Below are 19,165 nucleotides of genomic sequence, written 5' to 3'. Positions count from 1 at the left end.
TTAGGGTATTGGCCACTTCCCAACTCGGATAGCGGCTGTGTGCAGCGGCCGGCCACCGGACGGCGCGGTATGTCCCCGCCCGTCGCCAGCCCAGGTTAGCCCACTGCCTCCTCCAGCCGAGCTTACCCACCGCCTCATCCAGCCTGTCTCCAGTCCAGCTCAGCCTATTACCCTCTCCAGCCCGCCTTAGCCCGCCTCCCGGCACTGTCTCTGTTCTGTGATTGCTGGCACGGGCAGACAGGGTAGAACGGAAATCCGAAATACCTATATAAAGTCCGGAGCGTAAGGGTGACAGGTGGAGAGGTGGCAGCGGTCCGAGCTTATGGTACAGACCGGACTTTTAGAGGAGTGTGGCCTAGCATGTCAGGTCGAGACCTAGACAACCGGGGTGGTCGTAATGCCTTCACACTACGCCACAAGGATTGTGTACTACATTCTAGCATGACTCGATTAGACTTACGAGCCGCGGAGCAAAAAGGCCATGACTCAGTCGATTATCATATCATTACATCGTTATCATCGATGCCCATGTTATACGATGCAAACTGTGGACTGACATTTTATAGGGTGGCGTGTGACGTGGGCCAGTCTGGAGCACGACATGGGCTAGCACTCACAGTATGTGACAGCTCTCGTAATGATGTCGCGGTGTAAGACATGACAGCAGACGATATGAGTAATCCTCCGACATGGCAATGGCTCGCCACGGGGCAGCAGCTTTGGTGCGGTGTATTGCGCGAACTGGCGTCTAATATCTTGGTGCATGATGTGACCTGACCTCTCATATCTCGGTGTATGCTGTGGTGGTCGAACTGACCTTTGATGTCTACGTGTATGATGTGAACTGACCTTTAATATCCCGGTGTATGATGTGGTGGTCGTGCAGGCAGGTGATGGCCGACAGGAGCTGTTTGGTGTAGCGGCGGATCAGGTGCTCGGGCAGTCCACAGTCGACAGAGGCCGACAGACTCTCCAGCGTCCCCTCGCCGCAAAACTCCATAAATATAAACATCTCCTCCTGCGGAACACGCAGAGACGCACACGTCAAAATAAAAATACGAATCCAATATTAAATGTCACAAAACACCAGACACTAATGACCGCAACATGTTCAGTCTAAAACAAGTCAGAAACAAGCCATTTCCAACATCAAATCATTTCATGCTGTCATCGGCTACTGTCATCCTAACGTTTTAGGGTTTCACACAATCAGACAAGATTCCAGCTGGCTGTCCCGCGCCGTGCGGCACGTAAGCCGGGCAGCGGCGGCGGCGACGGGCCGTGTCCGGCGGCGGCGACGGGCCGTGTCCGGCGGCCGCCGCCCGGAACCCGGTACACGTGTATACCAGCCATCAGTCATGTGCGCGGCATGTCCCCCCGCCGCGAGCTGTTTATGCTGGCTTAATCTCGGCCGCCGCCGGCCCGCGCCCCTCTGCCAGAGCCGACCGGCGGGCCCCGCCCCGGCACCACACAACCGGCGGGCCCCGCCCCGGCACCACACGACCGGCGGGTCCCGCCCCGGCACCATACGACCGGCGGACCCCGCCCGGGCACCACACGACCGGCAGGCCCCGCCCGGGCACCCGGTGTGAGTCGGCGCCCGCCTGAAACCCTCTTACTGAGCGACAGACACCGTCCCGGCGCCGTCCCCCAGTGTGAGTCCAGCCCCGTCCCGGCACACCCCGACAGACGGTTCCCGTCCCCGCCTCGCGGTCCCTCCTCGGTCTAAGTCGGTTTCCGTCTCGGCATCTCCGACGGACAGTGGACATCAACTTACCCTGTGAATCTCGACGCCGAAGTACTTGACCAGGTGTCTGTGGTTGATGCCCTCGAGTATTTTCAGCTCCTCGGCCACGGAGCGGATGGTGCGGTGGTCGTTGGGCTGCAGGTGGATCTCCTTCATGGCCATCAGGTCGCCCGTCTTGTTGTTGACGGCCGTGTACACCCGGCCGAACCGGCCCTGACCTGCCGAAAGGAGGCAGACACGATCTCAGGGCTCGGCGACGAACGAGGGATCACGGGAGCTCAGGGAAGACAGAGCATCTGTGGAGAATGTTTGACAGCCGAAAACAGCTAAGGCACGGCTGCATTGTCGACTCAGGCACATCAAAGGACTCAAGAATACGGAAATAGGTAAAAAAAGAAATAAAACACGTGATCGTGAACATGATTAGAAACATCTACACTCTGAGACACATCAGCACCGTATTAAAGGGACCCTCCCACCTTAACATTAGTTTTGAGTTGAGATAGCCAAGTTTGCGGCCAGGCTCAGAAACCACCATTTATCCTGGTCGCAACCCCCGCAGCTTTATGGTGTTCAAGAAATTTCTTCCCTTTACTTGCAGGGTGGGACCAGCGTGGTCCCTATCTCTTAACCATTACGGGAATCTGATGACGTCATCAGGCTTTCGAACGTCCGTTAAATGTTTGACTAAAACGTTTTGTAGCACGCGGTGGTATATGCTGCTTTGCGCGCAACAAATGCCGCACTTTCAAATAAAGTCGCTAGGAACAGCGGAGATCCCAAAAAGTAAACAAAAGTAAAAGTATAATATCTTGAAAACTGGTGAATATTTTTCGATGAAATTTGGTAGATATTCGTTTTTGCTCTTTCTGAACCGAGCGACATCACTTTCATGCCAATTCATTAACTTTTTTGAAGGTGGAAGGGTCCCTTTAATGGAAGCAAGCCAACAAAACCACGAATGGCGTAGCGAAATATATAGCACAATGCAAATATTGTTCATTAACGCAGAACAAGGAACCAATCACACAGGTGTAATGTGATGATTCATAGGAAAATACAATGAGTTCAAACTGTCGGAAAAGTTGTTCGTTTGTCACATTGTCAAATAACACGTTAATCAAAAAAGTTATAAAGATACGTTTTTGTAACAGCGGAATTAGGAACTGTAGCCTGCCTTGAGACCCAAATACAGGAGTCAGCCAGCCCGTGGTTTGGAACTGAAACACAGCGATTCGCTCCCAAGTTGGTCAAGGGCGGTGAGCGTTGGCGGCAGTGTTTGGTTTGCACGTTCTTTCCGAGCCGGTCACTCGCCAGCGCCGTCATCTATTCGGCCCCGGCCCAGAGCCAAGCGAAAATACGATGAAATTGATGACTGGCCTCGCAACTATTCCAGTCACCACCCTGTTTATTTTGAAAAGATCTCCGGTGAGGTGATGCAACCAAAGGCCGGAATGACGAGCAATGCAGCTTAAAATTAGCGGACTTAAACTCAGCACGGGTCACAGGTTCAATGAACCACGGTACCTACTCCTGTAATGACAGCGCCGCTGGACCACCCTTTGGTGTTCCAACTGCATCAAACCCCCTGGATGCATACGAGGTATAGGTACCCGTACGTCTCGTGGAAAGTCGAAAGACGACCGCGTTAGAGGCCGGCAACCAGCCTCATTCAGCTCATGTTCAAAACGATAAACTCCCTAGCTGGTCCTATCCTTCGTACCGTCGTATAGTCAGGTCACTTGAGATCACATTAGATCGCTATGTTGGTGACCAACTGACCAGTCTGGCAGCAGGAGAAATATGTCACGAGCAGCGTGAAAGCCATTACTCTAACCGCTCAAACAACCAAGACCCCCCCCCCAAAAAAAAAAAACTATCAAATAGAAGATTTACCGCATATTCTGTCTCCCGCATATGCTCCATAGGGTCAGCATATTGACTGCGAATCATCGTTCGCATGCCCTTCGCCCTGTGCCCAACACAATTGGCTTCGATGATTCCTGCATAGCATCTACACCTTTTTAGGCGCAATTTCAAAAAGTTAAAGGGACCCTCCCACCTTCAAAAAAGTTAATGAATTGGCATGAAAGTGATGTCGCTCGGTTCAGAAAGAGCAAAAACGAATATCTACCAAATTTCATCGAAAAATATTCACCGGTTTTCAACATATTAGACTTTTACTTTTGTTTACTTTTTGGGATCTCCGCTGTTCCTAGCGACTTTATTTGAAAGTGCGGCATTTGTTGCGCGCAAAGCAGCATATACCACCGCGTGCTACCAAACGTTTTAGTAAAAGATTTAAAATCGTTAGATCTCCGCTGACGTCACAAATTCTAAGGGGGCATACCAATGCATTAGCCCCTTAGAATCCGAAAACTGCAAGTTTGAAATTCGATATCTCCGAATTAAAGCATTTTTCGATGTTGTGAGTGCCCAAACCGGTATTTTCAGGCCATGGCCACCAATTTGGCTATCTCAACTCAAATCTAATGTTAAGGTGGGAGGGTCCCTTTAAAGGCCAAATTCAAAAAGTTTACGTTCAAAATGCACGTGAACGTTTTGAATTTGGTCTTTGACTTTTTGAAATCGCGCCTAAAATGCTGTAGTCATTAGCAGTCTGGTAGAGCTATCAAACAGTCTCATACTTCTCAGGCGGCGCTTCGGTCCTCTTAAAAGACAGAAAAAGGAGCGAAGCCGAATGTAAAAATCTGCTATCCAAGTTCCCATCAGAAGCGAAAAAGCGAACGTGGACCATTCAAAGCATCACTATTACGTGGATTATAACAACAAAATGCCTAATAATCACATAATTATTAGATGGCATTGTGCGATCCCGTCAAGCAGCAGTCGGAGGCTCTAGCGCCGCCCCCCCCCCCCTCCCTATCGGCAGCTCCGCCAAACCAAATCCCCTCCCCCTCCCGTCGGCAGCTCGTGCGGACCGCCCCCTCCCCGTCGGCAGCCCCGCCGCGCCGCGCCGCTTGCCGTCAGTCTCGCACGATGGCGGTCCCTGCGCGGTGGCTGCTGGCGGCCGGCCTGGCCGCGGCGGTCGCGGCGCGCCCCGAGTTCCCCGACCTAACACTGGTTCTACAGCCGGACGAGGAGCTCGACTGGAACCAGATCACCCGCTGGATGGAGCAGGTAAGACCCGGGGTCCGCCGATACACGACACAACGACACATCGGACCGATACACGACAAAGGACATACAGGACCAATACACGACAGAAAGATATAAAAGACCGATTCACGTCCAAATGATAACTCCTATTGAGACGCCAGGTTCTAAATTATGAGAGGGACCCTGGAAACGGATACTGATGGCCAGCCTGTCAGTGTACCAAAACAAACTTACAAGACTTACAGTGATTTTTGGGATAAACAGAGCAGCGATGACGTGTTGAAACAGATGTCAAACATTCTCTTGATGTCGTATAATTTCTAAACACGATACTGAATGATGCCAACTGCGCAAAAACATTTTAGGCCCTACAGATGATTAAGAGCTTCATGATTTACATTTATTCAAGAGCTTAACGAAAAAAGTATCAAGAATAGATAAAAGGTGGTTTTTGACGACAATAAAACGCAAAACATGCTTGAGCACAGCTTCAGACGACCAGCGTCGTGAAATACCGCGTCGCGGCGTCAGTTTGCTTGGAGCCCTGTAATCTAAGCCACTGACTGACCCTTGTGCCCCTCCCACGCTGCTGCCGCGGATCAGAGTCGGTTTTCTGTGGACGCCGGCTCGCAGCACCACGCGCTGCCGCCCCGGCCGGTCGACCCGATCATCACCAGCGGAGGAGCGTCTCTGCGGCACACACAGCAAGACCAGCCGGCGGTCCCGTCCGCCGTCCCGACCGAGCCGCCGCCGGCTCGGACCCCGCCGGGCCCTCAGTGGCGGCCCGTGGTGCCCGGACCGGCCCTGGTGCCCGGAGCCACGCCGCCGTCCGCGCCGGCCTCGTGGCGGCCGCAGTGGCCCGAGCTGGTGCCGCCGGCGGCGCTGGTGCCGCAGCCGCCGCCGGCGCTCATCCAGCGCGAGCAGGCGGCGCTGCGGCCCACCTTTCCGGAGCTGCAGCGCGGCGAGTCGCTGCTGCCGGCCGACGCGCCGGGTGCCCACCAGCCGGAGCCAGCCACCGAGCCGCCGCCGGCCGCCAGCGCCGAGCCCAGCGCCGCCCCCATCGTGCTGCTGCCGACCGACGAGAGGGAGCGCTACCAGCCGCCCGAGATAGAGGACTACGATCAGCAGCCGCCGCCGGCGCAGCTGCGCGCCGCCGGCTCGCCGCCCGTCACCGCGGCCCACAGCCCGTCAGCCAGGGACCGCAGCGAGCGGCGGCCCTATCAGCAGGCCCCGCGGCCCACCCAGAGCCCAGAGCAGCCGTATCAATACACCGACCAACTGCCGGCTACACACTCCGCCCAGCCACTGCCCAAATACTCGGCCCAGAACGCCGCACAGCAAGCGGCTGGAAACCAGCCCCAGCAAGCACAGCAGCAGGCTCAATACCCTACCCCAAAACCATCAGAATACCCCGTCCCAGAACCGACCAAACAATCACAATATTCCGTCCCGCAGCCGGCTGAATACTCTGCCCCACAACCCACTAAACAGTTTCAATATCCAGTCCTGAAACCAACGCAACACCCTGTCCAACAACCGCCCCAACAACCCATCCCAAAGCCTTCAGAAAACCCTCTCGAACCGCCGGCCGAGTATCCCATCCATGAGCAGCTCGAGTATCCCGCCCCGAGGCAGCCCGAGCAGGAATACCCTGTCCAGAGGCAGCCGGAGGCCCTGAGTCAGCCCGGCCCTCAGGAGACCCAGTTCCTGTCTGACGAGACCGGCCCACAGAGTTCCGAGTATGGGGACGGCGCCGTTCTGACCGCGGCCGGGGCCCCGTCTCCGCTGGCGCCGCGGCTGCTCGCCCAGGAGAAGACCCCGGCGGCGTCCGTGGCGGACGGAGTCGTGGGCGGGTCGATACCGCCCGGCGCGCTGGCCGTGCTGCTGCAGCGACTGGAGGAGCGGATGGTGGCCGGAGAGACCCAGATGCAGCGCCATACTACACTGCTGAGGACCGCCCAGCACAGGTAACCAGCCCGACATCAGAAGCAACAGGCTGAGTCAGATAGGGAGAATGTCAGTGTTCAGGCCAGGCCCATTAAGGACGCAACTAAAGTATGTTGTGAGCACTGGCGCCACGCCTACCGCCGCGCCGCCGGAAATGACAGTCTCGTCAGTGCTAGTTGCCACGTTGATATGTAAACCATGTCAGTGGCCTTTGTTAGGCGGAGATATATACAGACGCTACCGGTACTAAGCAGCTACTACGAGCCTGGCCGGGTGACTGGGTGTCTGCCGGGAGCTGTGTATATCTGGGTGTTGACTGGGACGTGCCGCTGACCTGACCTGACCTCACCGTCTCCCTCAGCCAGCGTAAGGCGGAGGTGGTGGCCGCTGAGAGCCAGGCAGCCATCCGCAGCGAGTTTCAGCAGCTCAACACCCGACTGGACGGAATGCAGTCGGACGTCGGAAGGGTGAGGAAATGGGGAGCAAGGGCGGCACCTCTGGACTGGGGACGGCACAGCAGATAATTGTCCTGAACATGCATTTCACACGAGATTCTGAGAGATGGGCCAATCAGAGTTAGCGAATTCTGAGATCATCGATCAAACAGCTCTACATGCAACCCGTTTCACATTCCTGAGATCGATTTGGGCTTAAAACAGTCCCAAAACCTCCAGACGGCGCTGACGTAAAGCAGAGTCAGCGGCCGGCCGGCGCCCGTCCCTCGAGGGCCGGCTCCGGGAGCGGAGGCGGGCGGCGGCCCGGGCCGGTGCCGTCACCGGCGGCCCTCAGCGCTGCCACGTGTTTACTAACGCTGATAGGGCGAGACCGCCACCAAAAACAGCCCCTCCACACCGCACATGGTAAAATGATGCAGCGTGCGGTGTAAATGGGTAGTGGCTGATGGCGAAAACAAAACTCTGTTTCCAGCGGCAGCCGTCGTAGGCTGTACAGTTGCGCTGTGCGATTCGTGGGACTTTGGGATAACCCACGGGCTCTGTGCGCACAGAGTGGGTAGTACCCACGAACTTCACAAACTGAACATTCAGGGTCACCGGGTATAAATGTATTGATATGTGCTACATTGATTACCACCAAAAGGCAAACCTAGCTTCCCGACTTCTGAGTAGCTCAGATATGGGTTGCCGCAAATCTACGTAAATATTTGGTACCTATAGCCTTGACCAACTTGGGTCGCATGCCACCTGGAGATTAGCCTATATGGCAGCAAGAAGCACAACTAGCCAAATTTGCATCAACGGTGGAGCCATTGAGTTTCGGCCCTGTATAATTTCCGAGCCATGTTCCAGGTGACCTTTGTGATGTATTGTGTCCTTGTTTTAAGTAACCTCTGTCCGTGTACTTTAGGTGACCCTGTCGTGTTTCAGGTGACCTCGGTCACTGTGCTCCGACTGTGACCTCTTTATCCCCAGGTGACCTCTCTCCCTGTACTCCAGGTGACCTCGCTGCTGGAGACGGTGCTGGCCGAGGTGCAGGCCGGCCGTCGGGCGGCGCGGGAGCGGGCGGCGCGCCAGCCCACCGGGACCGGTCCGTCCACCGCCCAGCTGGAGGAGAGTGTGGCCCAGCTGGACAAGAAGCTCGGTCAGCTGGTGGTGAACACGGAGCTGCTGAAGGGCGGACAGCGCCGACTGGACGCGCACGTGCGCACCGTGGAGAACCGAACCAGGTGAGTGGCGCCGCGACCACCGATTGAGGGGCTCCGCACAGAGAGAAAGAGAGTAGCACCGACGATATGCAAACTTTGGATTTCGATCTAAATGCGCCCGACGTTAATCCACCATAGATTAGTACTTATGCAAATTTGAACAGGGTCGATGGCTATAAGCCAGTGGTGGAGTGTTTGGCTATGAGTCGCCATCCCCCGCTGTGAGTCGCCGTCCCCGCCCTGATGCGGGACCACTCAGGCACTCAGAGGCCGTTCTCGGTAAAGTATGATGCGATCGGCAGCCAGCGGTCCTTCATTAGGATAAACTGAGTCGGCCCCGAGTGCTCTGGGACCCTTCAGCCGCGGACAGCCGAGTGGGTTCGCGAGGTCGGCGTGAGTCACGTCCCCACCCCGTCCGTCCGAACTGCACGTCAGAACATATTACCGGCGCGGGGGACACTGTAACACGCAGAGAATATACATTATACACCAAACTGAAGACGGACGACACTCAGAACACATGACTCATCCAGTCGTAAATCACTCACCGGTAGCTAGAACGACAACACTCTACTAGTGCACAACGGAAAAACTGTCAATTTTCAGAGTATACTCGCATGAACAATTAACATGTTCCTTATAGTGAGCAAAAATGCGTCAATGCCTTTGATTTAAAAGGCATCTGCAGCTCTGCGTTTGTCGGCCCGTCTCAGTGTCTCAGTCCCCTGTCGATGTTTGTCTCGGCCGCTAATAGTCAATGATTGACAATGATTTGTCTAGGTCCATTTCTCACTGCCCGTGTATGTCTGTGACAGTGAGCTGAGCGAGCAGGCCGAGCAGTTTGCCACCAAGGTGGGTCTGGCCACCAGTCTGACCGAGATGCGCGCCTACCTGGACCGACAACAGCGGCGGCCTACCGTCACCGCCTCCGCAGGTGGGTGTCACTGTCTCTAGTCTCAATATACCCTGGGTGTGCCTGTGTGGGCGCGGACGGAGGACAAGGAAGATAGTAGAGGGAATAGGAACCCTTCGGAAGCGTCTCCACGGATGAGCATTTGGAGATTTTTGGAAGAAAAAAACACAGCCTGGAAAACTACAGTATCTATCAGCATTTGGAGTTTTATGTCTGAAACTAAACCCTACATAAATCAGCGTTGCACCTGAATGGGGAACTCAAGTTCACGTTGATGCTGGACCGTGCGACGCCGACTGTGCCGCTCGAGTAGTCGGCTGAGTCAATGTCCATTGTCCAGCTGAGTCAGTTGAGTGTTTGATCGAGTCCGTGCTACTGCCGGCAGGTGACGAGTCGCTGCCGGCCGACTGTTCGGACGTGCTGCTATCGGGGGAGCAGGGCGCCACCTCGGGCATCTACCAGGTGCGGCCGCGACACGCCACCCAGCCCATCTTCGTCTACTGCGACCAGAAGACCGACGGCGGCGGATGGGCGGTGAGTCCGGCATGAGGCGGGAGGCCAGGTAAGTATGGCGAGAGCAGGGGGATGCGAGAAGTGGCGAGAGAAGGGAGCTGAGATAGGGTGTGAACAAGGATAAACGGATGCGAGATCTAGAAGCGCAGACAAAATCGAACTGGAGTCGAGACCAGTATAAATAAGACCACGGAAAATAAGTACTTGCTTGCATGCCTAGCAGATAGCCAAATATTCAAGCATCCGATAGAAGTGAGCACCAACTTAAGCGACCTTGTTTGTGGTTCAGGTGATCCAGCGTCGTACAAACGGCGACGAGGACTTTTTCCGGGACTGGATCTCGTACAAGTACGGCTTCGGTAACCTGGCCGGAGAGTTCTGGCTGGGGAACGAGAACATCCACCTACTGACCAGCCATCGGGTGAGAAGACACTATGCACCATATAGCCACCTTGGCAAAACCCAATGTCAGAAGGTACGAAGTCGGACAATTTCCGACTGACACCCTCCCCTCCCCTCCCCAGCTGAACGAGCTGCGCGTGGAGCTGTCCGACTTTCCGCGCCAGCGGTCCGGCCACCAGGACTATCCCGGCTCCAACGCCACTGCCCGCTACGGCGCGTTCGCCATCGGCGCGGAGACCGAGGGATACGCGCTGAAGGTGCTCGACAACTACTCCGGAGACGCCGGTATGTGGCGAGGGACAGGCGGGCGGGACGGGGCCGAAATACGGCCCGGGGAGGGTGATTGAGGTGATCTGCATTCTGTGCCACTGCCATGTGATAGCCTATAATCAGAAACCAGGGAGCTCTTTTAAAACTCTGGAACTGGGCAATTACTACTCAGTTAGCATATCCAATGCAGCGAATGTACGACAAGGCTGCTATTTTCGCCCCGCTAAATCGTCGGCAGGTGACTCGCTCAAGTACCACGCCGGTATGAAGTTCTCCACTAAGGACGTGGACAACGACCTGTGGAAGGAGGACAGCTGCGCGCTCAACCACAAGGGCGGCTGGTGGTATAAGGGCTGCGACTCCAGGTCAGTACCGGCGGCCCACTGAGCCACCCACGGCCCGCTGAGCCACCCACAGCCCACCCACCGAGCCACGAGAGAGCGACTAGTGGCACAGGGACTACGACTCTGGGTGGGAACCCGGGGCACGAGTCACCCAGGCTGTGAAGAATAGATCAACCATCCAACTGCCGGCCAATACCGGAAGCATTAGTCAGTATCGGCATTAGACGCACATCTCTCCTGGCCGTAATTAGCACAGGAAATGTGTAGGATGATTCATAGAGTAGTAAACCGAACCAATCTTCAGTTACTGTTTATGTGGACGCTGCTGCTCAGTCTGGCTGACTTGTGTGGCCTTGTACTAACCATTTCCCGCTGGCCCCGCACAGTAACCTGAACGGCCTGTACCTGAGCGGGCCGGTACCGAGCGAGTACGAGTACCAGGTGGCGTACTGGTACGACTGGCGCGGCCCGCTGTACTCACTGTACCGCACACAGATGATGGTCCGACCTGCCGACCACGCCGAGCGGGCCGCCGCGGCCGCCGCCAAAGGGCGCAGACGTAAGGAGCGGGGACGGAGCGGGGACGGCTGACAGGGGGACGAGAGCCAGGGATGTGGGTCAGCGTGACGCAACTAAACCCGCAGACCCGGAACGGAATAGAAATTGAGTCACTCGTGGGACTCCGTCCTACTTCATGTGGATACTTGTGTGTCTTATAACGCTGCCTTTGCATTTTCCCATTATTCGTTTCAATTTCACTTTCATCTTTCTCGCTAGCGTTCGCATTTGCCTTTTGAACCATAACTGCACAAGCAGCAATGAAGTAGTATCGGCTAGTGGAACATACATTTGTAAATGTTAGACTTCGTTGGAATATTGTGTCGTTCTCAATATCCGATCCAAGTCTTTGCATATGCTGCCGTTTACATTCGCACGAGCAGTATCAGTATTCAGTAGATGTGAGTCCGTGCCCCGTCTGACCTAGTCTCTCGCAGCAGTACCGAGTCTGACCCAGTCTCCCGCAGCAGTACCGAGTCTGACCTGACCCAACCTCCCGCAGCAGTATCGAGTCTGACCTAGTCTCCCGCAGCAGTCTGACCCAGTCTCCCGCAGCAGTACCACGCCTGGCCCAGTCTCCCGCAGCAGTCTGACCCAGTCTCCCGCAGCCGGTACCGAGTCTGACCCAGTCTCCCGCAGCAGTCTGACCCAGTCTCCTGCAGCCGGTACCCAGCCTGACCCAGTCTCCCGCAGCAGGGGCCGGCCGAGCCGCCGAGGATGGGAAGACGGCCGCCCAGCGGCGCCTGGGCACGCAGACGGTGCGCGGCCGCGGCCGGCGGCGCCGCCAGAGACGCCGGCGGGGACGCCGCGCCGGGCCCTGAACAGCTACAGAGTCGGCGCTGCTCACCTCACCGAGGGGCGGGCGACGGGGGGCAGAGGCCGCTTCATACGTCCTCGTCCGGGAAGAGGGACGACGACAGAAGCTGTCAATGTTCCACAGCACAGCCTTAATTTAGTCCAAAGCAGTTGTGTAATTTGGCATCCACAACTAGATTAAACAGCGTGCTGTACGTATGTGTCAACGATAATTTAATTTGTATGCCAAATTTTGTACTTTTAATACGGCACTGTGTAAGATTGAGTCAGTGTTAAAGATATTGAGCGCGAAAACCGTCGGTAAGTGCGGAACCTGACGGCGGTGAGGAATGCTGCCAGATACTGCTGGCAACGGGGATAGGCATTGTCACACGCAAAAGTGGTGACGCGAATAGCTTTGGAAAGGTGTCGAACTTCAATACTGCCAGATGAATGGCCCTGCTCGCCATAGTAAGTTCGCAAGTCAGCGAGCTTACGAGTGAAATGATCTGGACATGTTTTTATCTAATATTTACTAATACAAACCGACAAAAAATCGCACTGCTTCTTTAACATAAATATTGTTTCGTATGGAACCGGCTGAATGTAACCAAATGCCTGCCGTTTCGCCAAATTAACTTCGACCGTGGCGCTCAAGAAAACGCCGTCTCTGGTTGCTTCTCCTATTCGATGGACCAGCTAATCGAGGCGAATATCGACAGAAATTGCCGTTTTATAAATTACAATGTATCCCCCATTTTAGATTCATAGGACTAAAAATGACAATTAATGAAGAAGTGAAAAGGCTCGAAAAAAGAACGAAATAAAAACATCCGCGCGCAGTGCAATATGAACAACACTATCTACTGAGTATGGAGTACTAACTTCGGCATGAAAAGGGCCCGTCAGGCAGTAGATGGACCCACTATCTACAGCCGCCGCCTGTCTGCCAGTCCGCAGATCCCAACCACTCACCGATGAGGAAGCCCATCTGCCAGGTGAAGCCGACAGTCTTGGCCTTGATGTGCACGCGGTCGGCGCGCCGCTCGCTGACGTGTCCGATGCGCCGGTGGTCGCGGAGCGCCTCGTCCCGCCGCTCGTCCAGCTCCAGCACGGCCAGACGAGCGCGCTCCAGCGGACTGACTAGAGATAGACCTGGCAGCGACAGAGGAACGGTCAGGCTGACAGAGGGCTGACTAGTGAGAGACCTGGTACACAGGGAGGACGGGCGCGCTCCAGGGGACTGACTAGAGATAGACCTGGCAACGACAGAGGAAGGGTCAGGCTGACAGAGGGCTGACTAACTAGTGTGCTGGTAGTACCTGGTACACAGAGGGACGGGCGCGCTCCAGAGGACTGACTAGTGATAGACCTGGCAGCGACCGAGAATGGGTCAGGCACACAGAGAACTGATTAGCGAAGTAAGCATGATGCGGATATGACAGACCACAGACCAGTTAGACTCAGTCACACAGCGGACTGGTCAGACGAACATCCGACCAGTACAGAAAAACAGTGGTCACAATACAGTTGCGCGGTGGATCGGTGAGCGATTAATCAGCGCGTGTGTCACTCACCGTCCAGAGACAGTCGACTGGGAGACACAGAGCCGGTCCGGTGTCCCAGGCCGGCCGCGCGAGACACGACCGGGGAGCCGGGCGTCAGACTGGGCGCCGACCCCACCGGGCTGCCCAGCTCGCTGGGGACATACATCAGTCAAGTTAGATGAGAGACAACGCACGAATCTGTCACATTGTTACACTGGAATCGTCTATGCCATTGTGACACGTTACAATGCTATCCTATCCTACGGGTATTCGTAATTATTGGGGAATGTTATTCTGCAATGCTATTCTACTATTTTCTGTTGAGCCCTCCCTCCGTCCGTCCCCGGCCGGCCATCACACGCCGGGCGCCCCGCTCACCCCAGCGGCCGGTCGGCGGAGTCCCGCCGGCTGGCCGTCGGCGAGTGCAGCTCCGCCGGCACTCCGACCGCCGTCCGTGCGTCGGGCCGCGGCGTCTCGCCCGGCGGCGGCAGCGAGCGCGACGACCGGTACAGCGGCCGGCTCGGGTCGGACGGAGACGACGAGCGGGAGCCGACGGCGGCGGCGGCGGCGGCGGTGCCCAGCGGAGAGGACGACACCGACCAGGCCAGGCCCTTGATGTGCCGCATGCAGTGGGTGACCTCGCGCTGGAGCGTCTTGAACTCCTCCTCCTCCAGGTGCAGCGTGTGCTGCGGCTCGGTGCACAGACTGACGAAGTCGAACCCGTCCTTGGCCCAGCGCGGCCGCAGTCCCTGGCCGCGCGGGCAGTACTCCACCACGTAGCGCATCCACTGGCGCGCCACCGAGATGAGCGCCGGCGCCACCTCGGGCCGGCGCGAGCCCGTGATCAGACGCACCAGCTCGCGGTGGTACTCGAACGCGAACTTGAAGCACTGCTGGACCACCTCGCGGCAGCGGGCGGCCAGGGAGGTGGCGCCCGGGTCGGCCAGGATCGCTGAGCACTTTTCCTCGACGAGCGCGACGCTGTCAGCCACCACCAGACGCAGCTTCAGAGCCTCCTCCTGGCGGCAGACAGACGGACGGAGCGGGGAAGGTAAGCGGCACAGTCACAAACATACAGATGGACAAGTATACCGACTCACAAAGAGAATCGAACAAACACCCAAGCAAAAGAGACACATCACACATCAAAACAAAATGAAAGAACGAAGGATAAACGAGACGGAAAGGGCATATCTTGACACGCACGGACGCACCCACATATTTGGAATAGCCTGCAGCGGCCTACCTTGAGCTCCTCGAGGGCGTCGGTGATGGCTCGGTTGGGCGGCGTCTCGTCCCTCTCCAGTGTCAGACACGCGCCCATAGCCCGCTGGAACGGCTCACGGGCGCGCGCCAGGTGGCTGGTGTTGTTCACCACCAATAGAAGGCCCTTTACCTGGTGACAAAGTGGACCTACAGTTAAACACACTTCACGCTGTGATATTATGAGGAAGGCAGTGATAAAGGGTACACAAACTATTCTGGTGAGCAATGAGGCAAATAGTACATTCGAACGTACTTTTCAGCATCGAAATGCACAGGCAAAGCTCTAGCACAGGATACAGGCTCAATACCCTCCCAGCGGTGTCAGTAGATACGTTCCTCCATCTGGGTCTAAATGTGGTCGGGTCGCGTACCTCTGCGTAGCTGAGTGTGATGGTGTTACCGTACCTCCACGTAGCTGAGAGTGATGGTGGTCTCTGCGGTGGGCTCCAGGTGGATGGTGGTGCCGCGCCACAGCTGTTCCACGTCCCCGCAGTCGTCACAGGCCATCAGCACCAGGTATCCGACGTCGACCGGCCGCCGGCTGTCCTGTCGGCTGAGCGTCATGTCGAGCAGCTGCCACACGTACTGGCGCTCCATGCATATACTTCCTGGAACGGAAACACAACATACAGATACAGCCTGAAACGGAAACACAACATACAGATACAGCCTGAAACCGAAGCACAACATACAGATACTGCCTCAAACACACAGACAGAACATAAGAATAATGTCTAAAACATAGTAACGAGCTGCCGCCCCATATAGATACTCCCAAAAATACGAGGAAACAAAACTGATTATAAGCTGCGTGCATAAATTGGTGCAATAACACAAAGTTATGGTCAAAGACCGTTTCAATTCGGTGACTATTCGCTGTCTATCTCGGCACGGCTACGCCGTTGCCGTACCTGGTATAAAGATGATGTGGTCCTGGCTGTGCGGCGCTATGACGCGCACGTGACCCGTCTCGGCCAGCCGGTCCAGAATGGCCTGCGCGCCGCACTGAATCGAGAACTCGGCGGCGATCTCCAGATCTCGGCGCAGCAGTTTGGCGAACAGCAGTACCTTGAGCGCGCGGTCCTGCGCCTCCTGGAAGAGCACCCGGAACTCCCGGAGCGTGTTCAGCGTGGACGACCTGGCGGACGGAGAGGGGGACGGGCGTCAGATGATGATCTGTCGGGGAGAGGGGGAGGGGTCAGAGGATGACCTGCCGGAGAGGGAGATGAGGAGAGGGACGTAAGTAAGCGACTTGTCATGGAGAGGGGCCGAGCCACGCTAATCCACCACTGACCGGAACGGTATAATCCATTCCAACAGGGTGGCATCGCTTTTGTAGAACCACAGACTTCTCTATATATACTTCTCTAAAGATAGTCTGTGGTAGAACACATAGTTGGCTGCGAATAACTATGATGAGCAATTTACACACCGAATAACCATGATGAGCAATTTACACCCTATTCGTGGTCTCACACTATATTGTATTGTGTGATAAATACTCAGGTCCCAACCGTGCCCGGCACCGTCTGGGACGGGACCGGAGCGAGTCGGACTCGGGTACGGGGACGGGACAGGGGTTCACGCTCCAAGCCAGCTCACCTGCTGCCGTAGAGCGGCTCTCGGCCGCCGTCACCGCTCGAAGACCGCTGCAGGCTGGCGATGCACGCGTCTATACCGTTCTCCAGCAGGTCTCCGATCGTCGGCAGGATGTCGCTCACCAGAAAACTGCCGAAAGAAATACAGAGACCTTAGATCATCGCGCAGATGAAACTGCCGAGCAAAGCACAGAAATCACAGACCCCGGCAGAGACAAAACCGCCAAACACAATGCACAAATCATTGACCACGATACAGGCTTTTTCGACGCAATCACAGATCACAGCCTATAGCGTCAGCCGTCACCTTACAATGAGGCAGTATCAATGTCCCGATAAGCGCCCCTGACGGCGTCAGCGTTGCTCACCAGAAGTTCCTGCCGGCGATGGCCTCTCCGCCGGCGATGTGCGGACAGATGTGTTTGCAGAGCGTCCACTCCTCCTCCAGCAGGCTCTTCTGGGCGGCCGACACCTCGATCTCGCCCTGCATCATCAGCAGCAGCTGCTTGATGTAGCGCAGGTACACCTGAGCACGGACCGGGCGGTCAAAGCGGAATGGAAGGTGTCGTCTCGATAGAGCTCAGAGATAAGGAGACTTCAGAAAAGAACCATGACTGAATATGAGCCATACGGCTTTTATCATTTGAGTCATTATGGAAGAGAGCGACACTAGTGGCATCGCATGCCATAAAATCACCAGCAATATTTTCAGTACAACGCAGTAACAAGGGCAGGTAAGAAACCAGTCTCGCGGAGACAAATAAAGGGTGAGTGATGGATAATCAATTCTCCGCCTACGATACCTCGAGCATTTCCTTGACGTCGGCGTCGAACGTCTCCACGGCCTGGTCGAGTCTGGCCACGCAGCGCTCTGCCCCGGCCTGCGGTCGGATGGCGCGCATCCGGCGCACGAACACGCCGCGCACTAGCACGGCCGCCTTCAGCGCCTCCTTACACTCGGCAATCAGCTGGGATGAGGCGGCCACGGTCAGCGCCTCACTACACAATATAACAAGTTTGTCTCAGCCCACTACTACGAATGTTTTACGCTTATACCGCATTTTGAGCAGTCAACAAAAACGCTGCAGGAAACCACGACATTCGACTGACTAGGACTGCACCAAAACATCATGACTGTAATAGTGACCCGTCTGTGACTGAGCCGTGACCGGCCCGGACCGTCCGGTGACGGTGGCGGTGACTGACCTGTCTAATGCTTAGTGGAGACGGCTCCTTGGGCTGCTGCTGCAGGCGGATTTTGACGCACTCGTGGGTGACCTCGAGCGGCACCAGGCTGAGCCACACGTACACGGCCTTGAAGGAGGGCAGCGCCAGCTGGGCGGCGGTGACGGAGCCCTCGCCGAACTCGCGCAGCTCGGCGGCCGTGTGGTCGTCCAGACCCAGCGAGGAGGCGTCGCCGCTGGTGAGCACCTCGCCGGCGCCGGGCGAGCCGCCGCCGCGCTGCTCTTCGGGCGGCAGCAGCGCCGCCTGAGTCTGGTTCAGCGCGCTGCCCAGGTGACTGATCAGCTTGGTGATGGTCTTCTTCAGGCCCTTGGTTTTGAGCAGCTTCTCGACGCAGCGTCGGTAGGGCGTCTTGCTGTCTCCGTCGGCGGTGGTCTCGGAGGCGGAGCAGACGGAGGTCGAGCTGACGGACCAGTGCAGCGGCGCGGCGGCCGGCTCGCGCTCCATGGCGCGGCCCTCCGACGTGTTGCTGCTGCTCGAGTCGGACGGGTTGGCGCTGGCAGAGGACTCGGAGACGCTCAGTTCGAATTTCACCCGCGGCGGGGGGACCGGGGCGGCTGCCGGCGGCGGCCGGTCCTGGGGAGGTGAGAACACCTCCCGCCCGGCGGCCGACGGCGGGTGCTCGCGGCTGCTGACACTGTCGCTGGGACTGGGAGCCGGCGGCGACTGGGTCGGCTCCAGCTCAGGCCACGGCAGGTGACCGGCACCCATGCCCTTCAGGTACTGACGGATTATGCGCATCCGCATCCACAGCTGACTGGTCAGGTTGTGCCACACAAACAGCGTCTTGAGCCGGCGCCGGAACTCGGCGTCGCAGAAGGCCGGCTGCTGCTCGCGCAGTTTCTTTCCGGACGGGTAGAGGCGCTCGGCGCCGTCCACGGCCTCCATCAGGGTGGACACCTCGCTGAGCGCGCGCCGCTGCGCGTCCAGACAGGCGCGGCACCAGACGTCCAGGCAGCCGTCACAGCGCGGCTCAGCGCCGGCCGCCGGCTGCCGCTCGAACCGGAACGCCAGCACGCGCTGCACCAGCGCCGGCAGCTGGGCGCGCTGCAGACACAGCGCCTGGTCGGTGGCGTGCATGGTGTCGCCGCTGAGGTAGGCCTGCAGCGCCAGCCACAGCACGTCCTGTAGCTCGCTCTGGTAGCGCACGTCCTCCCGGGAGCGCTGGAGGACAGCAGAAACGACGGTCACACTCAGCACTTGGGCACGGCATAATTCATAAACTTCTTGTATGCAACGC

General features: G+C 57.0%; 1 protein-coding gene across 1 annotated transcript in view; it reads right to left on the bottom strand.

Annotated features, from left to right (window-relative positions):
• LOC122383463 (mitogen-activated protein kinase kinase kinase 4-like) overlaps positions 1 to 19,165 on the bottom strand; it is a 29,482-nt gene that overhangs the window by 8,496 nt on the left and 1,821 nt on the right. Inside the window, exons 4-15 of the mRNA XM_043369924.1 lie at positions 17,890 to 19,089; positions 17,487 to 17,651; positions 17,052 to 17,209; positions 16,688 to 16,813; positions 15,997 to 16,223; positions 15,491 to 15,693; positions 15,066 to 15,215; positions 14,198 to 14,838; positions 13,850 to 13,971; positions 13,248 to 13,427; positions 1,778 to 1,965; positions 850 to 1,018 (exon numbers count right to left, since the gene is read on the bottom strand). Coding sequence (XP_043225859.1) covers positions 850 to 1,018; positions 1,778 to 1,965; positions 13,248 to 13,427; positions 13,850 to 13,971; positions 14,198 to 14,838; positions 15,066 to 15,215; positions 15,491 to 15,693; positions 15,997 to 16,223; positions 16,688 to 16,813; positions 17,052 to 17,209; positions 17,487 to 17,651; positions 17,890 to 19,089 — 3,529 coding nt within the window. The remainder of the gene's footprint in view (positions 1 to 849; positions 1,019 to 1,777; positions 1,966 to 13,247; positions 13,428 to 13,849; positions 13,972 to 14,197; positions 14,839 to 15,065; positions 15,216 to 15,490; positions 15,694 to 15,996; positions 16,224 to 16,687; positions 16,814 to 17,051; positions 17,210 to 17,486; positions 17,652 to 17,889; positions 19,090 to 19,165) is intronic.

Source organism: Amphibalanus amphitrite, unplaced genomic scaffold, assembly GCF_019059575.1.
Source record: "Amphibalanus amphitrite isolate SeventyFive unplaced genomic scaffold, NRLGWU_Aamphi_draft 000164F_arrow, whole genome shotgun sequence".
Classification (NCBI taxonomy): domain Eukaryota; kingdom Metazoa; phylum Arthropoda; class Thecostraca; order Balanomorpha; family Balanidae; genus Amphibalanus; species Amphibalanus amphitrite.
The sequence above is the reverse complement of the archived record's forward strand: the minus strand, read 5'-3'. Positions and strand labels throughout refer to the sequence as shown.